The following is a 22,241-nucleotide window of genomic DNA, read 5'->3' as shown; positions in this document are numbered from 1 at the left end:
ATTTAAAGCTTCTATATGCATTATTAACCTGAGTTTTCTGGTTTCTGATTTTGTACATATGCACTGTTTTTTTTTACTATCATAATGGATAAATTCAGCCTTCACAATTTGCTTTAAAATCTTTTGAAGAACTTGTTGAAAGCTCTTGAAGATTATTCTAATATTTGAATGTATCATGATCAAGCTTCACAATTTCAGAAATCACACTACACCAGGTTAAAGTCCAACAGGATTATTTGAAATCACAAGCTTTCGGAGCACTGCTCCTTTGTCAGGTGAAGTCAACGCTCCGTAAGCTTGTGACTTCAACTAAACCTGTCGGACTATAACCTGCTATTGTGTGACTTCTGACTTTGTCCACCTCAGTCCAACACCAGCACTTCCACATCACAGCTTCACAACAATTAGGGAATTTCATGAGATTTCTTTGGTCTGTGTAAATCATGTAACTAAGAAAGTGAGGTAGCAAACATCACCACCAGCCTCCAATTTCTTTTCCTTTTGCCTGAGTTCAGTAAATCATTGAAGATTGCTCCTGTGAGCATCTGATCCAAGAATTCTACCAACCAGAGGCTGCAGAAGACAAAGGCAATGCGAAATATAAATTCTGTTTCCCTCTATAAAGCCAACACCCTCAGATGATTCAAAAGTTTTGAACGTTCAAACCTTTGCTGGACATTGGTATCAGGCAGACCTGAAACTGTTGCCTGAAAGCCATTCCAGACTTCTGCTGTTTTCTTTTTGACACACAGGCAGATGACTAGAATATGTATCTGAAGCTCTCCCTGTCAAACTGGTGTCCATGGAGGAAAATCTACATTTAAGCTGAGTCAGGTAGTCAGTCTTTTAAAAATACATGTCTTGCAGCTCCTCTATTTTCTTTATCATTCTAGAGGAAATTGGTGACACAGTAACAATAACAAGAGCAATAATTCAGAGCCATAGGCTAATGTTTCAGTGACATGGGTTCAATTTCTAATTTATCAGCTCCCGGAGTTTCAGTTCAATAAAGCTGGAAAATAAAGCTAGGCTCTGTCATGGAGATCATGACAACTCCTTTATTGATTGCTGTAAAAATCTATTTGGCTCTCTAATATACTTTAGGGTAAGGAATCTGCCATTCTTACTGGATCTGGCCTACACGTGAATCCAGATTCACAGCAATATTGTTGACTATTCCTTTGCAATGGGTTAGCAAGTCTCACAGTTCATTTCGGAGATGAACAACAAATAATGGTTTTTTAAAAGGCCTGACTTCGAAGGCTACATCCCATGAAAAAAAACTTCTTAAAAAGTTTATGTTAAAGGAAGTAAATTGGGAATAAGAGAATATAGTAGTGATGACAGTGATAATTCCTGCCAGTGTGTTTCACTTCAACTTCACTGCATTACATCTTGTTTTCTGCATTTCTCTGTGCTTCATCAGTTTGCTTATCTCCTCCACCTGCTTGGAAGTTAGATTTAACACTGTAGTGTGTTAGAAAATGATCAGATTGCAGTAATTAACTTTCAATCTTTCAATCTTTAAAAATTAAATATACCGCTCACCACAACTCTGCTTCTGACACTCAACCAACTAGTGCTGAGGAAGGAGTAAGGGCTCCGAAAGCTTGCGGTTTCCTTTGCAGTTGGACTATAACCAGGTGTCATGTGATTTTTGACTTTGTCCAACTTCATATCCACAGCATTACTGCCCCTTTAATTCTATTGGCTTAATTCTATTGGTTTTGTTAGCAAAATGAATGGCCCTTTGTCAAAAGGTTCACATAAATGGCACCAACCTTACCACACTTGTCACCACTTCCGATAATTTCATTAACACTGCTGCCTCACAGCACCAGAGATCTGGATTTGGTTCCAGTCTTGTATTACTGTGTGGGGTTTGCATGTTCTCCCTGTGTTTGTGTGGCTTTCTTTCCGCTGCTCCAGTTTTTTCCCAAAGTTCAAAGATATGCAATTTAAGTGCATTAGCCATGCTAATTTGCCCTGTAGCATCCAAGAATGTGCAGGCTAGGTGGACTAGTAATAATGAATGCAGGTATAGGGGTGGGATGCTTTTCGTAGGGTTGGTGCAGAATCAATGGGCCGAATAGCCTCTTTCTGCACTGGGGGGATTCTGTGATTCTAACTTAGCCAAACACAATTTGCTGTTTTTCTTTTTCATTAATCCTTTTCTACGTACTACATACTAATCAGTTGTATCTTTAAAAGTCTCTATAGATTTCTCCCAATGTAGTTAATAGAAATAAAAATAAGGAGATACCAGATAGGCTGGTGATTTGTGGCACCCATTTCAAACTATAAAAAAAAAATCAAGGTTTCCTCCAAATGTGCTATTATGTGTTTCCACAAAAATCAGTGAAAATATTTTCATTGAAAGTGGGGTAAGATCTAAACTAGGAATTAACAAAGAGCAATGGACCAAGTTCCAAGATGTGTTGATGCTTCACAAACTCTGAATGGTGCAAATTTGTTTGACCCATGTCTCTCCTTTTTTCTGTTTATTTCTTAATTACTGTATAGGTGTTGTTATAGAATTAGACCAGACCCCCTCAGACTATTTTAAGAAGGCAACCTAGACTCTAACGTTTCTTATTTTAAAGGGAAACGTAAAGTACTTGTGTTCCAGATGCAGTTAGACTAGTCAAACATTTCGATGTTAAGCCAAACACAATTTATGCAAACACTGTAGTTAAAATACAACAAAAGAAAGAAGAACTTAGAATAACTTAACTCTTTGGAAAATTTAACAGAAAAATAGCTATAGTAACTATTAGTAAATAACTGTCCCAATATATTAACATCCCATGAGCACACCTTTGGCAAAGAAGACAAACTCAGAAATCAGATTTTCTCACATGCAATCCAGTAGTAGAAAGAAAAAAAAAGTCAAGTGAAAACTCAGAGACAGTAGCAGCCAGGAGACCTTGACTGTAGCTTCTAACCTGGTTGAGACTCCAACAGCAACTGATGCTGAAACTCAAAGCTAAAAACTAGAAACTCTGGTTTGTGAGAGCTGGCTGCACCCATCCAGGCTGCTTCTATTGTTCCAACTTTTAACACAATCTGTTTACTTTACTGGCTTTCCAACTGGACAATTCAGCATCTCTGTCTTTTTCTAAAAAAAAGATAACCTCTTTAAATCACACCATCATCATAGTATGTGCAACTTATAAAACAAAGTGCTTCTTTAAAAGGTACTGTTATTGATGTATTGCCTTACTGTAGCATCTTAAAAACCAATGTACGTTTTTCTTCTTCCTATTACTGTATAGGAGCTACATTTTGGCAGGAGCCTTGTTGGCTACAAGCTCCATAGCAGCTAAAGCATATTTCCTTTGAGTATCCATCTTTCCTGAAGTGTAGTAGATAAATGGGCTAACATGTCCTTCATTATTTCATTAAAAACTCATATTAGTTCATCTGTGTAATTGGTGAGCACCTACTGTCCTATGTGCTATGTGAAGAATTTCATATTCCCCATATACAAGAGACATCGAATCTGACAGTTGTTATGCCAACAGCTGAGGATAGAAGACCCTCTACATCTGATTAATCTGCTCATCTCCATTTAGCTAAATGACTCTTAGCTTGTATTCAGACTTTCACATATATATTTAGCGAAAATTCATTCATGTATGCTTATGAGATGCATTTTATTTGCAATGATAAGCTGAGGGTATGTGTATTTTACACAAAATCATACATAACATGTCATACTCTACAATGACTGATTATTCTTTGATAAGTGCTCATTGGCAAAGCAAAATATGGGTGATAGAACAACAAAATTCTACATATGATTTGGTGTTTCAGTCCAGTGCCATATTAAACAAAGGGTGTACTGCAATTAGAGAATGATGATTCCATCTGCTGCTGCTGAATTTGGGATGCTGAATGATTACATCAAGTTCAGTCTAAGTGGCAGCATTAAAAAAAACATTATTGGGTGTGAGGAGGCCTTTGTATCTTCAACTCTAAAATCATGATTTACTCATAGATATTTCTGCTCCTGAGATACATTAATGCTGCTCACGAAATTCAGGCTGAAAGGGCTTCAATGTTTATCAGAGAATATAATAATTTAAGCTTGAGTAAGCTTCAAAAGACTAATGTGACTACTTGGCCAGCAGGAATGAGATGTAAATGTGGCCTGAATAGCCCTGATTAAAGATAGATAATTAAAGCTGGATTGAAATTGATTTATGGATGCAGTTGTTGAGACTAAGCCGCAAATGTAATATTATCTGTGTGAAAAGCTGCGGACAGATTAGTGTCTAGGGAGTTGGGTACAAGACTGTTTTGCAAGTGGCTGCACAAATTTAGAAGGTTTTTTGTTACCAGGTCATTTAGACATAAGGGAATGGCATTCTAGTTAGTCTAAGCAATAAATACAGAAAAGTTCAGAGAAGATCAAGGTTATCCATTCAATCTGCCTAACATTGCTTTTTCTTAAAGAAAGGACGATTAAGGAATATTTCTAATTTAAAAACATATCCTGCTTTGTACAATGTGATGATCTTGAAAGGCAATGTAGCACTTCACTGAATCTATTTGTGAGAAGTCTGCTATCATCACCAGACAATACTTTTACTTTTCCTCTACAAGGATATTTTAAAAGCAGATTGGAAAATGTTCTTCATTCTGTGTACATAGTCATAATTATAAATGTATAATATCTGCAATACCTTTAGTCCAACTTTCCCTGGAGTACTTTTTTTGTTCCTGTGTAAGAGTGATGCCAGTTGGGATGGTCTTTTAATATTCATTCTTTAATAGTCTGCTTTGATTAGTATTGCTATTTCAGCAGTTTTATTGTTCAGTACTTGTGACTAAAACATATATTTATATTCCTGAATTGTACATGGTCTAGGTGTTTATTTTAATCCAAATTAATGAAGTAACTAGAAACTGGGAAACATGTTCTGGGGTTAGGACAATCAGTTTATTGAAATTTAGTCTCTTAAAGCAGCCAAAAAGAATCAAAGATAGGCAATAAAACTTAGCTGTATTCACCTCTATAACTGTTAAAACAACAAACTATAGAGAAAATATAACTTTAAAAAAGAAAACAGTGGTTTTCTTTTATATAATTAAACATATGTCCTTACCTCTTTTGATTTAGGAGAATTAAAGCCCAAACTCAGAAGTAGAAAGGCTTTTAAAATTTGTTCATAAATAGTGGTGTTAGTGGTGAGATAAACACTTACTGCCCTTGTGAAGGTAATGGTGACTGCCTTTTGAGATGCTGCAGTGAAATATCATGTAGGGTGTAAGGAAGGTAGTTCCAGGATTTTGACCCAGTGACAGTGAAGGTGTGGTGATACAGTTCCAAATCAGGATGGTGTTTGACTTGAAGGCAAACTTACAGGTCATGGAGTTCCCATGCAGTTGCTGCCCTTCTCTTACCAGTTGGTAGGGGATGCAGATTTGGAAGGTTCTGTTGGAGAAACTGGACATTTTGCTGCACTGTATTATGCAGATGGTACATACTGCTGCCACTGTGCATTAGTTGGGAATGGAGTCAAACAACCTGCTTTCTCCTGGGTAATGAGGAGCTTCCAGAGTGTTATTGGATTACTACCAGTGTGTCCATTGTTTCTCAGGCTACTTCCTTTGATACCCTAGGATGCAATCTGTCAGGTCCAGGGGACTCATTGCCCTTTATCCCCATTAGTTTCCCTAATACTGTCATTTGAGGAAAAAAAAATACTTACTTCTTATTAACAGTGTGGAAACAGGCCCTTCAGCCCAACAAGTCCACACTGACCCACAACCCAATTCAAATCCATTCCCCTACACCTAACACTACAGGCAATTTAACATGGCTAACTCACCTAACCTGCACATTTTTTGAATGTGGGAGGAAACCTACGCAGACACAGGGAGAACATACAAACTCCACACAGTCAGTCGCCTGAGGCAGGAATTGAACCCAGGTCTCTGATGCTGCAAGGCAGCAGTGCTAACCACTGTGCCACCGTGCCACCCAAATGATTATTCTTCCTTGATTATTTAGTATTCTTATTTTTGGAATGCTATCAGCATCCTCTGCCATGAAACTGATATAAAATATTTATTCTGAGTTCATTTATCAAACTACCTCATTACATATTAATTGACGCAAAATTGCCTTATTCCTGCTTGGATCTTTGGATCTGGTAATGTGTAATGAAGTAGCTTTAATAAAAGGGCCAAGTCCATTCTCAGGGACTGAACAAGTGCCCCTTACACAGTCTTATTGCAAGATGGATGTTGCTGGCTACTGCTTTAGTGTAGATAAGAAAACAAGACATCTAAGCCCGTTCCTGATACAGATTATCAAAGGTCCTTATTTGATCGCGCCTACGTAAGGCCACCTTTGTAATGTTGTTTTTTTCCAATGCCGTGGTGTTGTTGCATTCAGGTAAACTACGTCAATGTGCTACATCTCAGGTTCCTTAAAAGGCATTGCCACAGGTTTCCACCAAAATAGCAACACTGTTATGCTATAGGAAGAATATTATTAAGTTAGAGAGGGTTCAGAAGATATTTACCAGGATGTTGCCGAGTAGGAAGGTTTGGTTCATAAAGAATGGCTGGGTAGGCTGGGACTTTTTTCACTGTAGCTCAGGAGGTTGAGAGGTGACCTTATAGAGGTTTATAAAATCATGAGGGGTATAGGTAGGGTTAATTATATGTGTCTTTTTCCTAGAATGGGGGATTATGAGACTAGGGAACATATTTTTTAAGGTGAGAGGAGAGAGATTTAAAAAAAACACATGATGGGCAAATTTTTTTCACAGAGTGGGGTTCACACGAGGAATGAACTTCCTGAGGATGCGGTGGATGTGGTTACCGTTCCAACATTTAAAAGACACTTAGATAAGTACATGAATGGAAAAGGTTTGGAGGGATATGGGCCAGGAGCAGGCAGGCAGGACCAGTTTAGTTTGGGATTATGTTTAGCAGGGACTGGTTAGACCGAATAGTCTGTTTTGGTGCTGGGTAACTCTATGACCCCATGAATGGGGATCTGAAAAAAAGCATGACAGTGTCTCCCAATTCAGTATTAAAAACATAACCTGCCATCAGCATCGAACCATAATCTGAATTGGTCTCTCACTATCATCACTGTCTTTCCTGATCTTGGCTGCTGTTCTTCCTTTTCTCAATCCCCCCCCCACTATTTGGTTACTGTTATGACTTACCTGAGGGCTGCTATTGACAATGCACGTTAACGAAAAAAAATCTAATAAAATCTTGAAATTAGTAAACTTCATCAGAGCTCATCTTGGATGGAATGAATGAGTCCTTTAGTCATGCTATGCGTTGAAGTGCCCAACAGTCACAACAGAGAATTCTCAGACACTGCCTGTCCCATATGTGAAGTGGCAATTCACCACCAATAGTATCCCAAGTTACTCTCAATCCTGTGCCTGTCCCTTGTCTGCTTACCAGAGTTCTTTTGCTCCTCCTCTCACTGTCTATCCTTTACTTGATTTGTTTGCACATCTCAGTCCATTCTCTTTCCTCTCTTTTCACAGAAGTTTTGTTTTGTGCAACCCTCCATATGGTGACTATTACAGAAGTGAGCAAGTGTGACAGAGAAAGATAGACATGAATGAGAAGACGGAAGAAAAGTGCTGATAGAAAGTAAGGCAGGAAAATTAGAAAAGGAGTAACAGGAGAATATAAGTTTGAAGTGTATTAAAGAAATGCAGAAATGAAATGCAAAAATAATACAAAAATGTGAGAAAGGGAAGAAAGCAAAACAGAGAGAGTGAGGGAGACACGCTCGTACACAGAAATGAGGAGGACAATTAAAAAGAAACAGAAGTAGAGAAATAGAGTTGAAAGAAGAGGAGAGAAACAAAAGTGAAGGTGAAAAATAGAAAAGTTAAAGAAGTCAAAGCAGGAGAGAGATATAAACAAAACAACAAAAAGAAAGTTAAGGATGTGAGAAAGGAAATGAAGAAGAGAAAAGGGAAGGAAACATAAATGATAGAGGAGGAAGTGAGAACCAAAGGGAGAAATAAATGGAATGAAGGAGGGAGAGAAGCGAAGAAACAAAGAGGGATAAACAGGAGTATAAAGTGCAGAAAAGAAAGATACAGAAGTGAGTAGGAAAGAGAAATAAAATAATGGGACAAGATAAATAGAATTGCCTGTGAAATATAGAAATGAAAGAACAAAACACGCATGTACTGATTACCAAAAGAAATCACCTTACTGCTGCATTTTTATTGCAAATGTTGTAACTTATGATATTTTAATAATGACTAACCTGTGAATTCCCCAAAGATCTGCCATGACAAATACTGTTTATTAACATTGTGACATGTTGCTTTACAATGTTGTATTTAATGCTGTACTTCTGCTTACTTTCACAGTGGGAAGAAATCAGTGAGGTTGATGAGAATTACACTCCAATACACACGTACCAAGTGTGTAATGTTATGGAGCAAAATCAGAATAACTGGCTCCAAACTAACTGGATCTCCAATGAAGGGGCCCGCCGTATATTCATTGAGCTAAAATTTACATTAAGAGACTGCAATAGTCTTCCTGGAGGTCTTGGAACCTGCAAAGAGACTTTTAATGTATATCATTTTGAATCCAATGATGAAGATGGGAGAAATATCAGAGAAAACCAGTACATTAAAATTGATACAATAGCAGCAGATGAAAGTTTCACAGAGCTTGACCTTGGAGATCGAGTTATGAAGTTAAATACAGAAGTGCGAGATGTTGGCCCACTGTCTAAAAAGGGATTCTATCTAGCATTTCAAGATGTTGGTGCCTGTATTGCTCTGGTCTCTGTACGTGTGTACTACAAGAAGTGCCCATCTACTTTCCACAACCTTGCTTTCTTTGAAGACACGATAACAGGGGCTGATTCATCCTCACTGGTAGAAGTGCAAGGCACGTGTGTCAACAACTCAATCAAAGATGACACTCCAAAAATGTACTGCAGTGCTGATGGGGAATGGTTGGTCCCAATAGGGAAGTGCATGTGCAAAGAAGGCTATGAAGAGCAAGGTAACAAATGTCAAGGTAAGTTAAACCACCAAAAAGTGCTTCTGTTATTATCTCCAGTTTTCATCAAAACAGCAACAAATACAAAGAAAACCTGATAATTTTAATTCCTAGGTGACTATTTAATCTAGTATGTAATTAACAATGAAATAAAAAAGAAAAACGGAAGATAGTTTGGATTACAGGTAGCTATAAGTGATTCTTGTGTTGTTGTACACATGCTGTGTATCAGGGGTATGATATCTAGTGGAGGGTGGCACGGTCTTGGATGCAAGGGAAGGCTTCTCTGCCTTCATTTTCCAATATGTCTCTCATGTACATGGAATGATGAGGATGACCTCATCTAAGGGAGAAATGAGCTTGAAATTTATGGCTTGCATTAGTTTGCAGTTTGCATTAATAGCCATCTTTTTGCATAAGGTAGAGCCTAGAGTTGTCATAGGTTGAAGTAGCACATACACTGTGAAACATAGGCCAGATGCAGAAAATATTCCCTTTATTCTATAGCTGCAATTAGCATTTTAAATCCTTGGACTGGCATGGCCCGGAAAGACTGTTTCATTTCTTCCTCATTTATTAAATAAATGTTTTAAAAAAGTGTAGCAACATGAATTAATGCTTAAAACATGAAATCACTTGTTGGATTTAAAGTTCTTGTATAAAGCCCTCGTATTATACCAATTTCATTCTATCTCTGCTCTCTACAAAATTCCAGTTATTCAATGCTTTGCAATTCCTGTGTTCTCTAGCTATTATTCATCAATCTCTTGCCTTAATGGTAGCAAGATAGGCAAATAAAGTGGTGAACGTAGGCACCTAAGATACCTAATATTTTGAATACTCCAACAACAAGAATAATACTTGAAATACATAAAACACAGGTTGATCACAGCTAGAGTACTGCATGTAATAGTTGGGCATTGCAGTTCAGGAAGGATGTGATTGCTCAAGAGATGATTTACAAGGATGTTATTGGAGTGGAACATATTAAAGCCAGGGAAGCTGGTTTCGTCATAAAAGAGAGCTGAGTAGAGATTTCTTTGAGATTTAGAGAACCAAGGGTCGAATGGATAGGAATGACTTACTTCCCGCTGTAGATGGAATAAATTTAAACTCATTGGTAGCTGATTTAAAGAGAAAAGGAGTAAAACGTTTTCTAGTGGAGTGTCCTGGGGATCTGGAACTCACTGCCCAACAGGATGACACAGGAAGGAAACAACAAAATTGTATGAAATTTTTTTGAAAAATAATTCAATGAACATGCTTCCATGTTTTAGGCAAAGAGAATCACATTGACTTGGAACTCACAGAGGAAAAAAAAAACAAATCTCATAATCTGTCTTAAATGAGAGACCTCTTTTTTTTTAAACTCTGTTCTGTGGTTATCTCTCAAAGTGGGAAACATCCTTTTAGCATCCACCCTGGAAAGTCTATTCAGTATCTTATATCTCAAAAGTTCTCCTTCATTCTTCTAAATTCCAGAGGATAGAAGTGTCAAATGTCCAAGCTAGCCTCATAGGATTACTACCTCAGCCCCAGGAATTAGTTGAGTGAATCTTCCCTGAACCATTTTGAATGTAATTAGCTCCTTTCTTAAATGAGAAAACTAAACCTGTCCACACTATCCCAGATTTAATTTCCCCAATGTCTTTTATGAGCTTAGCCAAACATCCCTTTTTTTATGTTCAGGTCTTCTTGCAATAAATCATAGCTTGGGGTGGCACGATGGCTCCGTGATTAGCACTGCTGCTTCACAGCACCAGGGACCTGGGTTCAATTCCAGCCCTGTGTGACTGTTTGTACATTGTCTGTGTGAGTTTCTTTTGGGTGCTCCGGTTTCCTCCCACAGTCCAAAGATGTGCAGGTTAGGTGAATTGGCCATGCTAAATTGTCCATTGTTCAGGGATGTGTAGGTTAGGTGCAATAGTCAGGGGTAAATATATGGGGAGTGGGGTTTTGGGTGGATTAATCTTTGGTGTGGACATGTTGGGCTGAAGGGCCTATTTCCACACTATAGGCATTCTGATTCTAATTTACCTCCTTAATCACTCGCAATACCTTTGAGTTGCATTTTCTTTTGTGATTCATTGACCATAACACCCAATAGGTCTGCACTTCAGAGTCTTGCAATCGTTCCTGATTTAAGTAATGTGCTGTTTGTTTTTCTATTTTCCTGCCAAAGTGAACAAGTTTGCATTTTCCCACATTGCTCTCCATCAGCCAAATTTCTGCTTACTCACTTAAACTTTGCAGTATTTGGAACTATCCTATTCTTACGTTCTATTTCCTTCACCTCACAGGCTTTAATTGGAGGTTCCATGCAATGTGCCCACAATTAGTGAAAATCCAACAATACAGGGCAATATAGTTTAATGCATGCCCAAACTTGATCCTTAACACACTTGTATCTGCAGGTAAAAACATGTTTATTTATAATTCAAGTATGAATGGAAAAACTATTTCATGGCATTAGAGGAAAGGTCAGAAATATTACCAAATGATAATTAATAAACTAATCATAATTCCAGGATAAAATCATGGGCCTGAATGGATCTGTACACACACAAAGCAGCGAGGGACAAATGGTAAAACATGTATTATTATTTATTTTTGAAGAAGGAAATTGGAAGAGGAATGGGACCAGAAGTTTGGCATACACTAAATTGATTCTCATATTTCAAATAAAAGAACAAATCCAGGGAACTGTGGACCCTGGATTTAGCTTAGATAATGAAACTTTTGTTTTCACTCATGTAAGACAAAAATATCTAGAATCCAAATATATAACAAAGATGAGCTCTTTTTGATTAACATTTTTAATCCTTTGAAGATGTGACATAAAAAGTCAACAAGAGTTAGTGGATGTGCTACATTCAAACTTTCAAAAGACCTTAGATAATGTAGACCAGAGAAGAATATTTAACCATGTGACAAAACCCAGACTAGGTAACAAATTGTTTACAAAACAGATAATTGAGTAAGGGTTAAAGGCAAGTTAAAGACTGGTGAAAAGTGGGATAAGGTGTTTCACAGGAATTGGTGCTCCGCCCCCTACTGTCAACAATTTATGTAAATGATTGTGATAAGTAAACAGAAATGCAAAATGAAAAATTCATGAAAACAACTAGTTTGGAGATGTAGTTGCTATTGGGGAAAACTGCAACAAAATGTAAAATGTTGACAACTCTTAAGAATGGGTGATTAAACAGCACATAATTTCATAAAAACTGAAAGAACTGCGGATGCTGTAAATCAGGAACAAAAACAGAAGTTGCTGTAAATGTTCAGCAGGTCTGACATCATCTGTGAAGAAAAGTCAGAGTTAATGTTTCAGGTCCGGTGGGTCTTCCTCCGATTTTTCTTCACAGATTCTGCCAGACTTGCTGAGCGTATTCAGCAACTTCTGTTTTTAGTGGCACATAATTTCATGTTTGAGTTGCTGCATTTGAAGGCAAATGCCTAAGAGTGGGCCATTTAATCCTTCAATTCTGCTCCACCATTTGGCAAGATCATGGCTGATCTCCTTACCCAAGTCCACCTTCATGCACTATCTGCATATCCTGTAATTCCCTTTGAACCCAAAGATTTATTGATCTTTGTCCTAAATATATTCATGATTGTGTACATCTAACTGCTTTGTGGGAAAGAATTTGAAAATCTAAATGTCGAGTGAGAAAATTTCCTGTTGTCTCAGATCTAAACGGTAGGAAGAAATAAAGGGTCATCTACTCCTTTTAAAGTAAAAAATATATAATTAGGCCAAAGATGCAAAGAGACCTGAACATATATTTGCAAAAATAATTATACTTTTTTATAACCTTGGCTAGACCACACAGTTGTGAGCACAGTTCTGGACTCAAAAGGAATGCAGCAATATTGGGAAAGTCTGGGAAAATACTCTGCCTGGTAATTGACATGGTGGTCCATCAAACTTATGCCAGAGGATCACAGGAACTCTGATGTAATAGTCTTTATTTTTGTTTGTCTTGGCAGCAAATGCAGAAAAACAAACACCAATTCCAAAAAGCCAAACCTCTGTGTAAATTGCAGCCTAACAAATCATGATTTACAAACATATTGGAAAAGTTGCTGAGCTAGCAGTGTAGAGAATCTTTCTGATTTAACCAAGCCTTAAATGAAAAATCATTAGTGGCAAGCGTTCTTTAAGACGAGACAGGAGACTTTATAAAAATTGAAAACAGCAAATCATCTCCCACAGTCCAAAGGTGTGCAGGTTAGGTGGGTTTACCATGCTAAATTGTCTCCAGGGTTGTGTCGGCTAGATGGGTTACCCATGGTAAATGGGAGGCGGGGGGTGGGGGGGGGGGGGGGGGGGGCTGCCCTGCAGGGATAGGATGGGATGCTGTTTGGATGGTTGGTGTAGACTCAACAGACCAAATGGCTTGTTTTGCACCATAATGATTCTAAGATTCATCTGTGATTGGGAGCATCTTTTGAGAAGCAAAGTTAGAAAGTTAGCGATTATTGTGTGAGGAGCATGCAGAAATGATTCAGTAAGTAATTTATTTTGTCTTTAGTTTATATTCTGTTATAAACATTGATATTTGCTTTTTCTAAAGTTAAACAGCCTTTCTAAACATGTTACATTTATTACCATCCTTCTGTCAGTGGTGACATCACAGTCATAGATGTCACTGATAATAGAGTTGCAATTACAATATGACGAGTTGAAATGAGAGTAACGTGTTTCTACGTAACAGTAAACATCAATTATAATGAAACAAGAAGTGTGACAATATACAATGTTTAAATTTCAATAGATTATTAAAGCTCATTAAAAAAGTCTTAGTTCTTGGCAACAAAAAAATTAATAATAATAAATGCTGGAATTGTTAGAAAAACTATGTAATCCTATATCCAGTTATTTTCATGTGCATTACTTACTTGCAGTATTTTTAAACACACAGGGAATATGAATTTCATTTGAATGAACGTTTGTATGATTGTGTTCTGGTCTTCATTTGTTAGAAAGCCAGGCTGTTATATATTTTATGGCTATTTACTCAATGGCAAACAACAGTACACTATTCATTCTCTGCTAAGCACAAAGTTCTGTGAAATGGTGCAAATTGCTTTGGTTGAATTTAATCTTTAATTTAAGAGGTGCTGTCACTTAATCGGACAATCTTGTGGACTCATAACTGTGCAGAAAATGTTCCAAGTTACTAATGGCAACATTTTGATATCCCACGAAGCAGTTTGAAGAATTTGAACAAAATTTGTTAAAACATTAACTTTGAACAGCAGCTTGGTGGTTGCATTTTCGTTCGTTCCTCTGTTCAGAAATGAGATTAAATCCTTTGCAGGACTCATTCTCAAGATTTGGGTACACTGCTGTTATTAAAGCCATTGATTGTCTACCTTTCTTTACCCTGATGGCAGTAAACAGTCCACTACATTTCAGTGGGAATGGAGCCTAAGGCAATCCTGGATAAACCGTTTCTTCTGGACTGGGAAGGTCTCCTTCTTTAAAAGGAAATTAGGAAACTAGTTGGGTTTTACAATGTTTGAGTTTCATAGTTGCTTGTGCTGATGCCAGCTTTTCTATCTACAGGTTCTAGAACTAATCTCAAATTTTCAAACTCAACATGCTCGTATTTAAAAGTGGGTTAAATGCATAAATTTTAAATTGAATGTGTTTAATCTTCACCTAGGATATTTTTGAAGAAGTACATAAAATCAAGAGGAAGTTTTTGCTTAGGAAGAAAAAAATTGTTAGGCCACTTTTGGAATACTGCATCCAATTCTGGTTGCCCTGCTACAGGAAGGATGTTGTGAAATTTTAAAGAGTTCAGAAAAGCTTTACAAGAATGCAACCAGGGTTGGAAGGTTTTAAGCTACAGGGAGAGGTTGAATAGGCTGCAGCTATTTTCCCTGGATTGTTGCAGGCTGTCGGGTGACCTTGTAGAAGTTTATAAAATTATGAGGGGCATGAATAGGGTAAATAGACAATGTCTTGTCTTTATGGTAGGGGAGTCCAAAACTAGAGAGCATAGGTTTAAAGTGCGAGGGAAAAGATTTAGAAGGGACCTAAGGGACAATGTTTCCATGTAAAGAGTGGTGTGTGTATGGAATGAGCTGCCAGAGCAAGTGGTGGAAGCTGGTAAAATTAAGGAGTACTGAGGGGTATATGAATAGGAAGATTATAGAGGGATATGGGCTAAATGCTGGCAAATGGAACTAGATTATTTTAGGCTATCTGGTCGGCATGGACAAGTTGGACTGAAGGATCTGTTTCTGTGTTGCACATCTCGATGGCTCTATGACTGTATGTCATTAAAACTGAAGTTTTTTAAAATACATTAAAGTTCTAAAGTTGGATTTAGGCTCAATAATTGGTTGGCTGGTTAGATGTGTCAGGGGTAGGTGATAGGTCTAAGTGTCATCATAGTAGAACTCTGGCTATCTTGTGCCATACACATTTGCCAGGGCTGTAGCTAATAGCTTTGAACAGACAGTGCTTCTTTTAAATTGAAGTGGGACACTAACTGGTTTCCCATACAGGTAGATGGACATCGATTGTACCCAGGTGAAGTTTGTGGTCAGTTTGCAATAAAACATCTAAAATATTACTTTTTATTTCCAATAACTTGTAATGAAGTAAAAGCATTGTAGCCAATTATTACTTATTTATTCTTTTTAATTTTTCAGTGGCTGATAGCACTTAAATGAAACTTGAGCCTTTGGGCCAATGGTTAGACAGTATTCTTTTTTGTTTACACATTATTGGCAGGAAAGGAAGCTTCTTGAACCATCTGTTTGGAAAGAGAAATGCATTTTATTGCATTTTATTAAATGTCTTCAAACAACTAGCCCACTCAAAGTACTTGATGGCTATTGAAGTACACTTGAAGTGGAGTCAGTATGGATATATAGAAAACACAGCAGCCAAATTTCACACAAAAACTCACACAACATCAGTGCACTAATGATCAGATAATTTGTTTCCATGATGTTGACTGAGGGATAAAGATTGGACAGGACACAACATAGTTTTCCTGCTCTTGTTCAAAGTTGGGCTCTTTTATCTTATCATGTTTGAATGGCTGATCTGAAAGATGGCCCCTCCAACAGCGTGGCATTCCCTGAATACTGTACTGCAGTTTTAGACTTGACATTTGCCACAGCCACAATTTGAGCTCAGATTCCTCAGGTTCCATTTCTGCTGCAAATGGTCACATTTTCCATGATCTGTCTCATGGCCTGTCCTGAAGCGGTTGAATATCACTCACATTTTCTGTGGAAAGTTGAAACCTAAAATGTCAACACTTGGATCAGTTACCAGATTACACCTGATTTGGAGATGCTGGTGTTGGACTGCAGTGTACAAAGTTAAAAATCATAAAACACCAGGTTATAGTCAAGCAGGTTTATTGGTAGCACTAGCTTTCGGAGCGCTGCACCTTCATCAGGTGCTTGTCACAGATTACACCTGGTTTTAGTTCACAAATGCTGCAGGATCCCTATTACAGTGGGATCAAATGGGCAGAACCACAGAGATTTGGGCCTTCAATGCTGCTTACCCACCCCCTTACTGTACTCCTTATACACTCATGACTGTATAGTCACCTTCTGCTCTAATTCCATTTACAAGTTTGCTGATGACACCACCATATTGGGTTGGATCTTAAACAATGACAAGACAGAGTACAAGAAAGAGATAGAGAGCTTGGTAGCATGCCCTAAATACAACAAGTTCTCTGTGAATGTCAGCAACATGAAGGAGTTGGTCATTGACTTTCAGAAGTGGAGTGAAAAACACGCCTCTGTCTGCATCAATGATGCTGAGGTGGAGATGGTTGAGAGCTTCAAGTTCCTAGGAGTAAATATCACCAACAACCTGTCCTCATCCATCCACGTCGATGCTATGGTTAAGAAATCACACTTTCCTTGGAAAGCTAAGGAAATTAGTAGTGTCCACAATAACTCTTACCAACTTGTATAGATGCACCATAGAAAGAATGCAATCTAGATATCTAACAGTTTGATAGGGCAACTGCTCTGCCCAAGACTGCAAGAAATTGTAGAGAGTTGTGAATGTAGCCAGTCCATCATGAAGTCAACCTTCCTTCCATTGGCTCCATCTATACTTTCCGCTGCATCAGGAAAGCAGCTAACATAATCAAAAACTCTTCCCAGCCTGGTTATAGTCTCATCTACTTTCTTCCATTGGGCAGAAGGTACAGAATTTTGATGAAGATTTTTGGCTCAGGTTGTGGATCAGATGATAAGTTTGCTTGCTGAACTGGTAGATTCGTTCTCAGACATTTTGTCACCATGCTAGGTAACATCATCAGTGAGCCTTCGATGAATCACCGGTGTTCTGTCCTGCTTGCTATTTATCTGTCTTGGTCTGTTGTGGTGGGTGATATCACTACTGGTTCTTTCTCTGAGAGGTTGGTAAATGGGGTTCAAATTGATATGTTTGTTAATGGAGTTCCAGTTTGAATGCCAGGCCTCTATGAATTCCTGTGCATGTCTTTGTTTAGCCTGTCCCAGGATGGATGTATTGTCCCAGTCAAACTGGTGTGCCACTTCATCTGTGTTTATGGATGCTAGTGATAGTTAGTCATGTCTTTTGGTGGCTAGTTGGTGCTCATTTATCCTGGTGACTAGCTTCCTGCCCGTCTGCCTAATGTCATGTTTGTTGCATCCTTGCAGGGTATTTTGTATATGACATTTGTCTGCTGGTTGTTGGTACGGGGTCCTTTAAATTAATTAGGAACTGTTTCAGTATGTTGGTGCTAGAATATTCTAAGATGTCTTTAATGTATGGCAGGGTGGCTAAAGTTTCTGGGTGTGTTGTGTCTTCTTGTTTAAGTCTATTGTGTAGGAATCGGCAGACTGCACTTATCGGGTACCCGTTGTTACTGAATACATTGCATAGGTGTTTTTCTTTGGCTTCTCTTAGCTCCTGGGTGCTGCAGTGTGTTGTGGCTATTTAAATAATGTCCTGATGCAGCTCCATTTGTGGGTGTTGGGATGATTGCTCCTGTAGTTGAGTATCTGGTCAGTGTGTGTGGCTTTCCTGTAAATGCTGGAATGTAGCTGTCCATTAGCTTTGCATTCTACCGTGACATCTAGGAAGGGGAGTCTGTTGTTCTTTTCCTCTTTGGTGAACTTAATATTGGTAAGGATGTTGTTTGTGTCTTTGTGGGTTTCTTCTAATTTTTTGCACTTTGTGATGACAAAGCTAGGAATTCCTAGAGGCCTGGCATTCAAACCAGAACTCCATTGACAAACATATTGATTCGGACCCCATTTACCAACCTCTCAGTAAAAGAACCAGAAGTGATATCACCCACCACAACAAACAGATAAATAGTAAGCAGGACAGAACACCAGTGCTTCATCAGAGGCTCACTGATGATGTTTACCTAATATGGTGAAAAAACATCTGAGAACAAATCTACCAGCTCAGTGACCAAACTTATAACCAGAAGATACACAAGTTTGAAAACATGTACCAACAGATTCAAGAACAGTCTCTTCCTCACCATTATCTGACTTTTGAACTGATCTCTCATATATTAGAGTTGATCTCTCTCCTCACTTTCTCTGTAGCTGCAACACTATAATCTGCATTCTGTTCTTTTACCCTGATATACTTGTGTACGGTATGATTTACCTGGATGTCACACAAAATGATACTTTTCACTTCTTCATGGTACGTGTGACAGTTATAAATTAAATTAAAAAAACATACTTTTTGCAACATATAATCATTGTGAAACTTTGTTAATTGTGTAGGAATCCATTTATATGTAATGTTGATGCTTGTTTAAGCATTGGGTAAATATGTTCTAACTTACACTTAAACAGACACGACTCTACAATTTTATAGAGAAACGTGAATTTTTGCATTAGAAAGTCAGAGGTTCATCTGAGCAGTTCATGTTAAATGAATAACAATTGTCTGGTAGACATTTGAGGGGGAAATATATTTCCGTGCGGCCAGCAATGTTTGCTAACCCCTATCAGCATTCTGCAGAGACCATTCCTTTTGTGACTCTCTTGTTAGGTCCATGCCCCCCACCACTCCCGGCACCTTCCCTTCCCACCGTAAGAAGTGCAAAACCTGTGCCCACACCTCCCTCTTCATCCACATCTGGCAGAGATTTTCCTGCACATCCAGACACCTCATCTATTGTGTCTGTTGCTTCCGATGTGATCTTCTCTACATTGGGGACATAGGACACCAACTCGTGGGACATTTCAGGGAACACCTCTGGGAAGCACGCACCAAACAACTTCACCATCCTGTGGCTGACCACTTCAATTCCTCCGCCAAGGACATGCAAGTCCTGGGCCTCCTTCACTGCCAAATGCAAGCCACCTGACGCCCGGAGGAAGAATGCCTCATCTTCTACCTTAGGACCCACACAGCATCCGAGTTGATTTCACCAGTTTCCTCATCTCCCCTCCCCCCATCTCACCCCAGATCCAACCCTCCAACTCGGCACCGCCCTCTTGAATTGTCCTATCTGTGCTTCTTCCTTTCCACCTGTCAGTTCCACTCTCCCCTCTGACCTATCACTATCACCCTCCACTTGCATCAACCTATTGCTATCCCAGCCACCTTACCCCCAGCCCCACCCTCTTATTTATCCCTCTACTCCATTCCCCTACCCCACCTCCCACCCCATTCCTGATGAAGGGCCTATGCCCGAAACGTTGATTCTCCTGCTCCTTCGATGCTGCATGACTGGCTGTGCTTTTCCAGCACTACACTTTTCGACTCTCATGCTAAAAATGGGTATTAGAAACCAAATGGGTTATCATAAAATCAAGCAACTATTGTTGTGCAGAAAGGTAACAGTCTACATGTGAGTTTAATATGTGCATTTATTTATTACTTCTGTAAATTAGCATAATTTAACATTTAATGCTCAATGCAGATGTACACTTGGAATATTTGTTAATATTAAGCTTGAAACATATTGGTAGTTGGTTTCTACTTAGTGTAAAAATGGTCTGGCATTGATGTACCAAAACAAAGGGCATGCGGTAATCTACAAAGAATTTCATTTTGCCCTCATATTTCTGCAGCATGTTTTATTTTGCTGTGACTTTTCATTTTTGAACAGATTGTAAACAAGCGATGTAAACACACTATCTTTTCCTTCCATCAGCATTATAATTCTCTCACAAGGCATTACAACATAGCTTTAAAAGAATCTTCAAGAGGTGTGTGTTTTATATTCTTTTTCATTTTATGAAACACCAGATGAATTTAATAACCAAGCATGATTTATGGTTAATCTTTTCCCTTATCTTGCTTTGCATTAAATTCTCTTAAATGTTACATTCCTGTTGTGATAAATGTAAAATGTTCTGTGGTTGAGTAAGTGACAGAACTAATTAAAGCAGGGAATGACCAGGAAAGCCAATCTCATGGTACAGCATGTGGTGGTAACAAATTGTGACTGTTCTGAACAGCATTCAACCAAAGTCAGATCAGTGGAATGAAAGTCCTTTGGTCAATATTTAAATCAGAGTTTAGTCATCCAGCAGGGCCTAATTACATGCCATACAGCCTAATAAAATACTTCTTGGTGCCCTGATGATATAAATCCGTGTTGACATCTGTGTTCTTGTTGGTTCACATTTTGAAATTAAATTTAGTGGACGACTTAATATTAAATTGACCAATATCTACTGCCAACGTGCAAACTTGAAAGAGAAGACTGTTTATTCTCTCACTGGCATAGTTCATTTTACTCCATATCTCTTTTACTTACTTGATTTCCTAGATCAACTTTACTGATCTATGAGACTATAAGACATAGACATACATAATCCCTTTTTTCATCCAATCTGTCTTATTAACTTTACGAATACATCATTCTTTGTAGCATTTAATGCTGTAACCTTCATAGAAAATAAATAGGACAATATATTTCCTTGAATCATTCAATTATCCTTGCACCCTGCAGCAATGTAACTCTCAGTAATACTGCAAAGGTCAAAAATGCACTAACTTCTTTCATGAAAAATTGATGTCTCTCAGTCAAATGGCTCACATTTATCAAGCCTTCAAAATGTATGCTACAACGAAGATTTAAAGATTTCAATTTGTCTCACATTAATGTAAAAATGCTGCAATGCAATACATTACCTATCTATATTAACAATAAATGCTTAACATAAGAATCAGTGTTTGCCTGATTGTATGAAGTTTTAGTTTATTTATCTGCTAATATAATTAAAGATGCAAATTACTTCAGTGCAGAATTTTTTAAAAAATGTATAATGCATTCATTTATGTCACCTTTAATGTAATAAATATTACACTTTTTGATAAAACATATAAGGCTCAAGTTTTCAGTAATGTCAAAAAGAAACTAAGAAAGAACATAAATAGCTTCTATAACTTACGACATCGGGAGATGTTTTGCAGCCACCACTATATTTTAGAATCATTCCTAACAAGTATGGAAGGCTTTTGCAGTGCAGTAGTAGTGTCCCTAACCTCTGAGCTAGGAAACGCAGACATCTCTGATCAGGTTGATTAGAAAAGTATCTGCAACAAGTACAGCAAGTTATAATTATCAAGATTCTACAAGCAACAATACAATCATTTGTAACAAGGGCACAGACGACCTGCTACTGGTTACTAGCATGTAAAACTATAAAAAGAGAACAGAAAATGCTGGAAATACTCAGTGCATCAGAAAGCATCTGACATTTCAATCAACCTGAAATATTTGCTCTAGTCCTCCCCATAGATGTTCTGTAACCTGCTGCATATTTCTAGCATTGTCTGCCTTAATGTCAGATTTTCTGTATCTGCACTATTCAAATTTTAGCAACTATTTTTTGCTTTTGGCCAAAGAACTATATTTTTCAGCAGCACCTGAATTATATAATACTAACTCAATTTCTGCATTTAAAAAAAAGGTTGCTATTCTCTCAAAGCCAAGTTCTACTTGAGAATTCAGCTGAGATCTATACACATTATATTTCTAATTGGGTGAGAATATGAGTTTAATGTTAAAAAGACAGATGTCAAGAGAGACCAGAGCTGTGAATCACCATTACATCAATACACTTCCACCATTTGTAAGCATAAGTATGTACCATAATTTTCCACTTAATGGAGTGAGATTTAATCAGTCCACTGTATAGTGGAATTATAATCATTTATAACAGAAAAGCAGAGTAAGTAATACCATGCATTAACATTACATATCTCACATCTG

The 22,241-nt window shown here is 37.9% G+C and overlaps 1 protein-coding gene across 4 annotated transcripts in view; it reads left to right on the top strand.

Annotated features, from left to right (window-relative positions):
• The window catches only part of LOC140490277 (ephrin type-A receptor 5-like), a 329,076-nt gene that overhangs the window by 62,045 nt on the left and 244,790 nt on the right, over positions 1-22,241 (top strand). For all 4 annotated transcript variants that reach the window (XM_072589095.1, XM_072589094.1, XM_072589093.1 and 1 more), the window contains one exon: positions 8,373-9,036. In XM_072589095.1, coding sequence (XP_072445196.1) covers positions 8,373-9,036 — 664 coding nt within the window. The remainder of the gene's footprint in view (positions 1-8,372; positions 9,037-22,241) is intronic.

The sequence above is a fragment of the Chiloscyllium punctatum genome, chromosome 2 (genome assembly GCF_047496795.1).
Source record: "Chiloscyllium punctatum isolate Juve2018m chromosome 2, sChiPun1.3, whole genome shotgun sequence".
In the NCBI taxonomy this organism is placed as follows: Eukaryota; Metazoa; Chordata; class Chondrichthyes; order Orectolobiformes; family Hemiscylliidae; genus Chiloscyllium; species Chiloscyllium punctatum.
The sequence above is the reverse complement of the archived record's forward strand: the minus strand, read 5'-3'. Positions and strand labels throughout refer to the sequence as shown.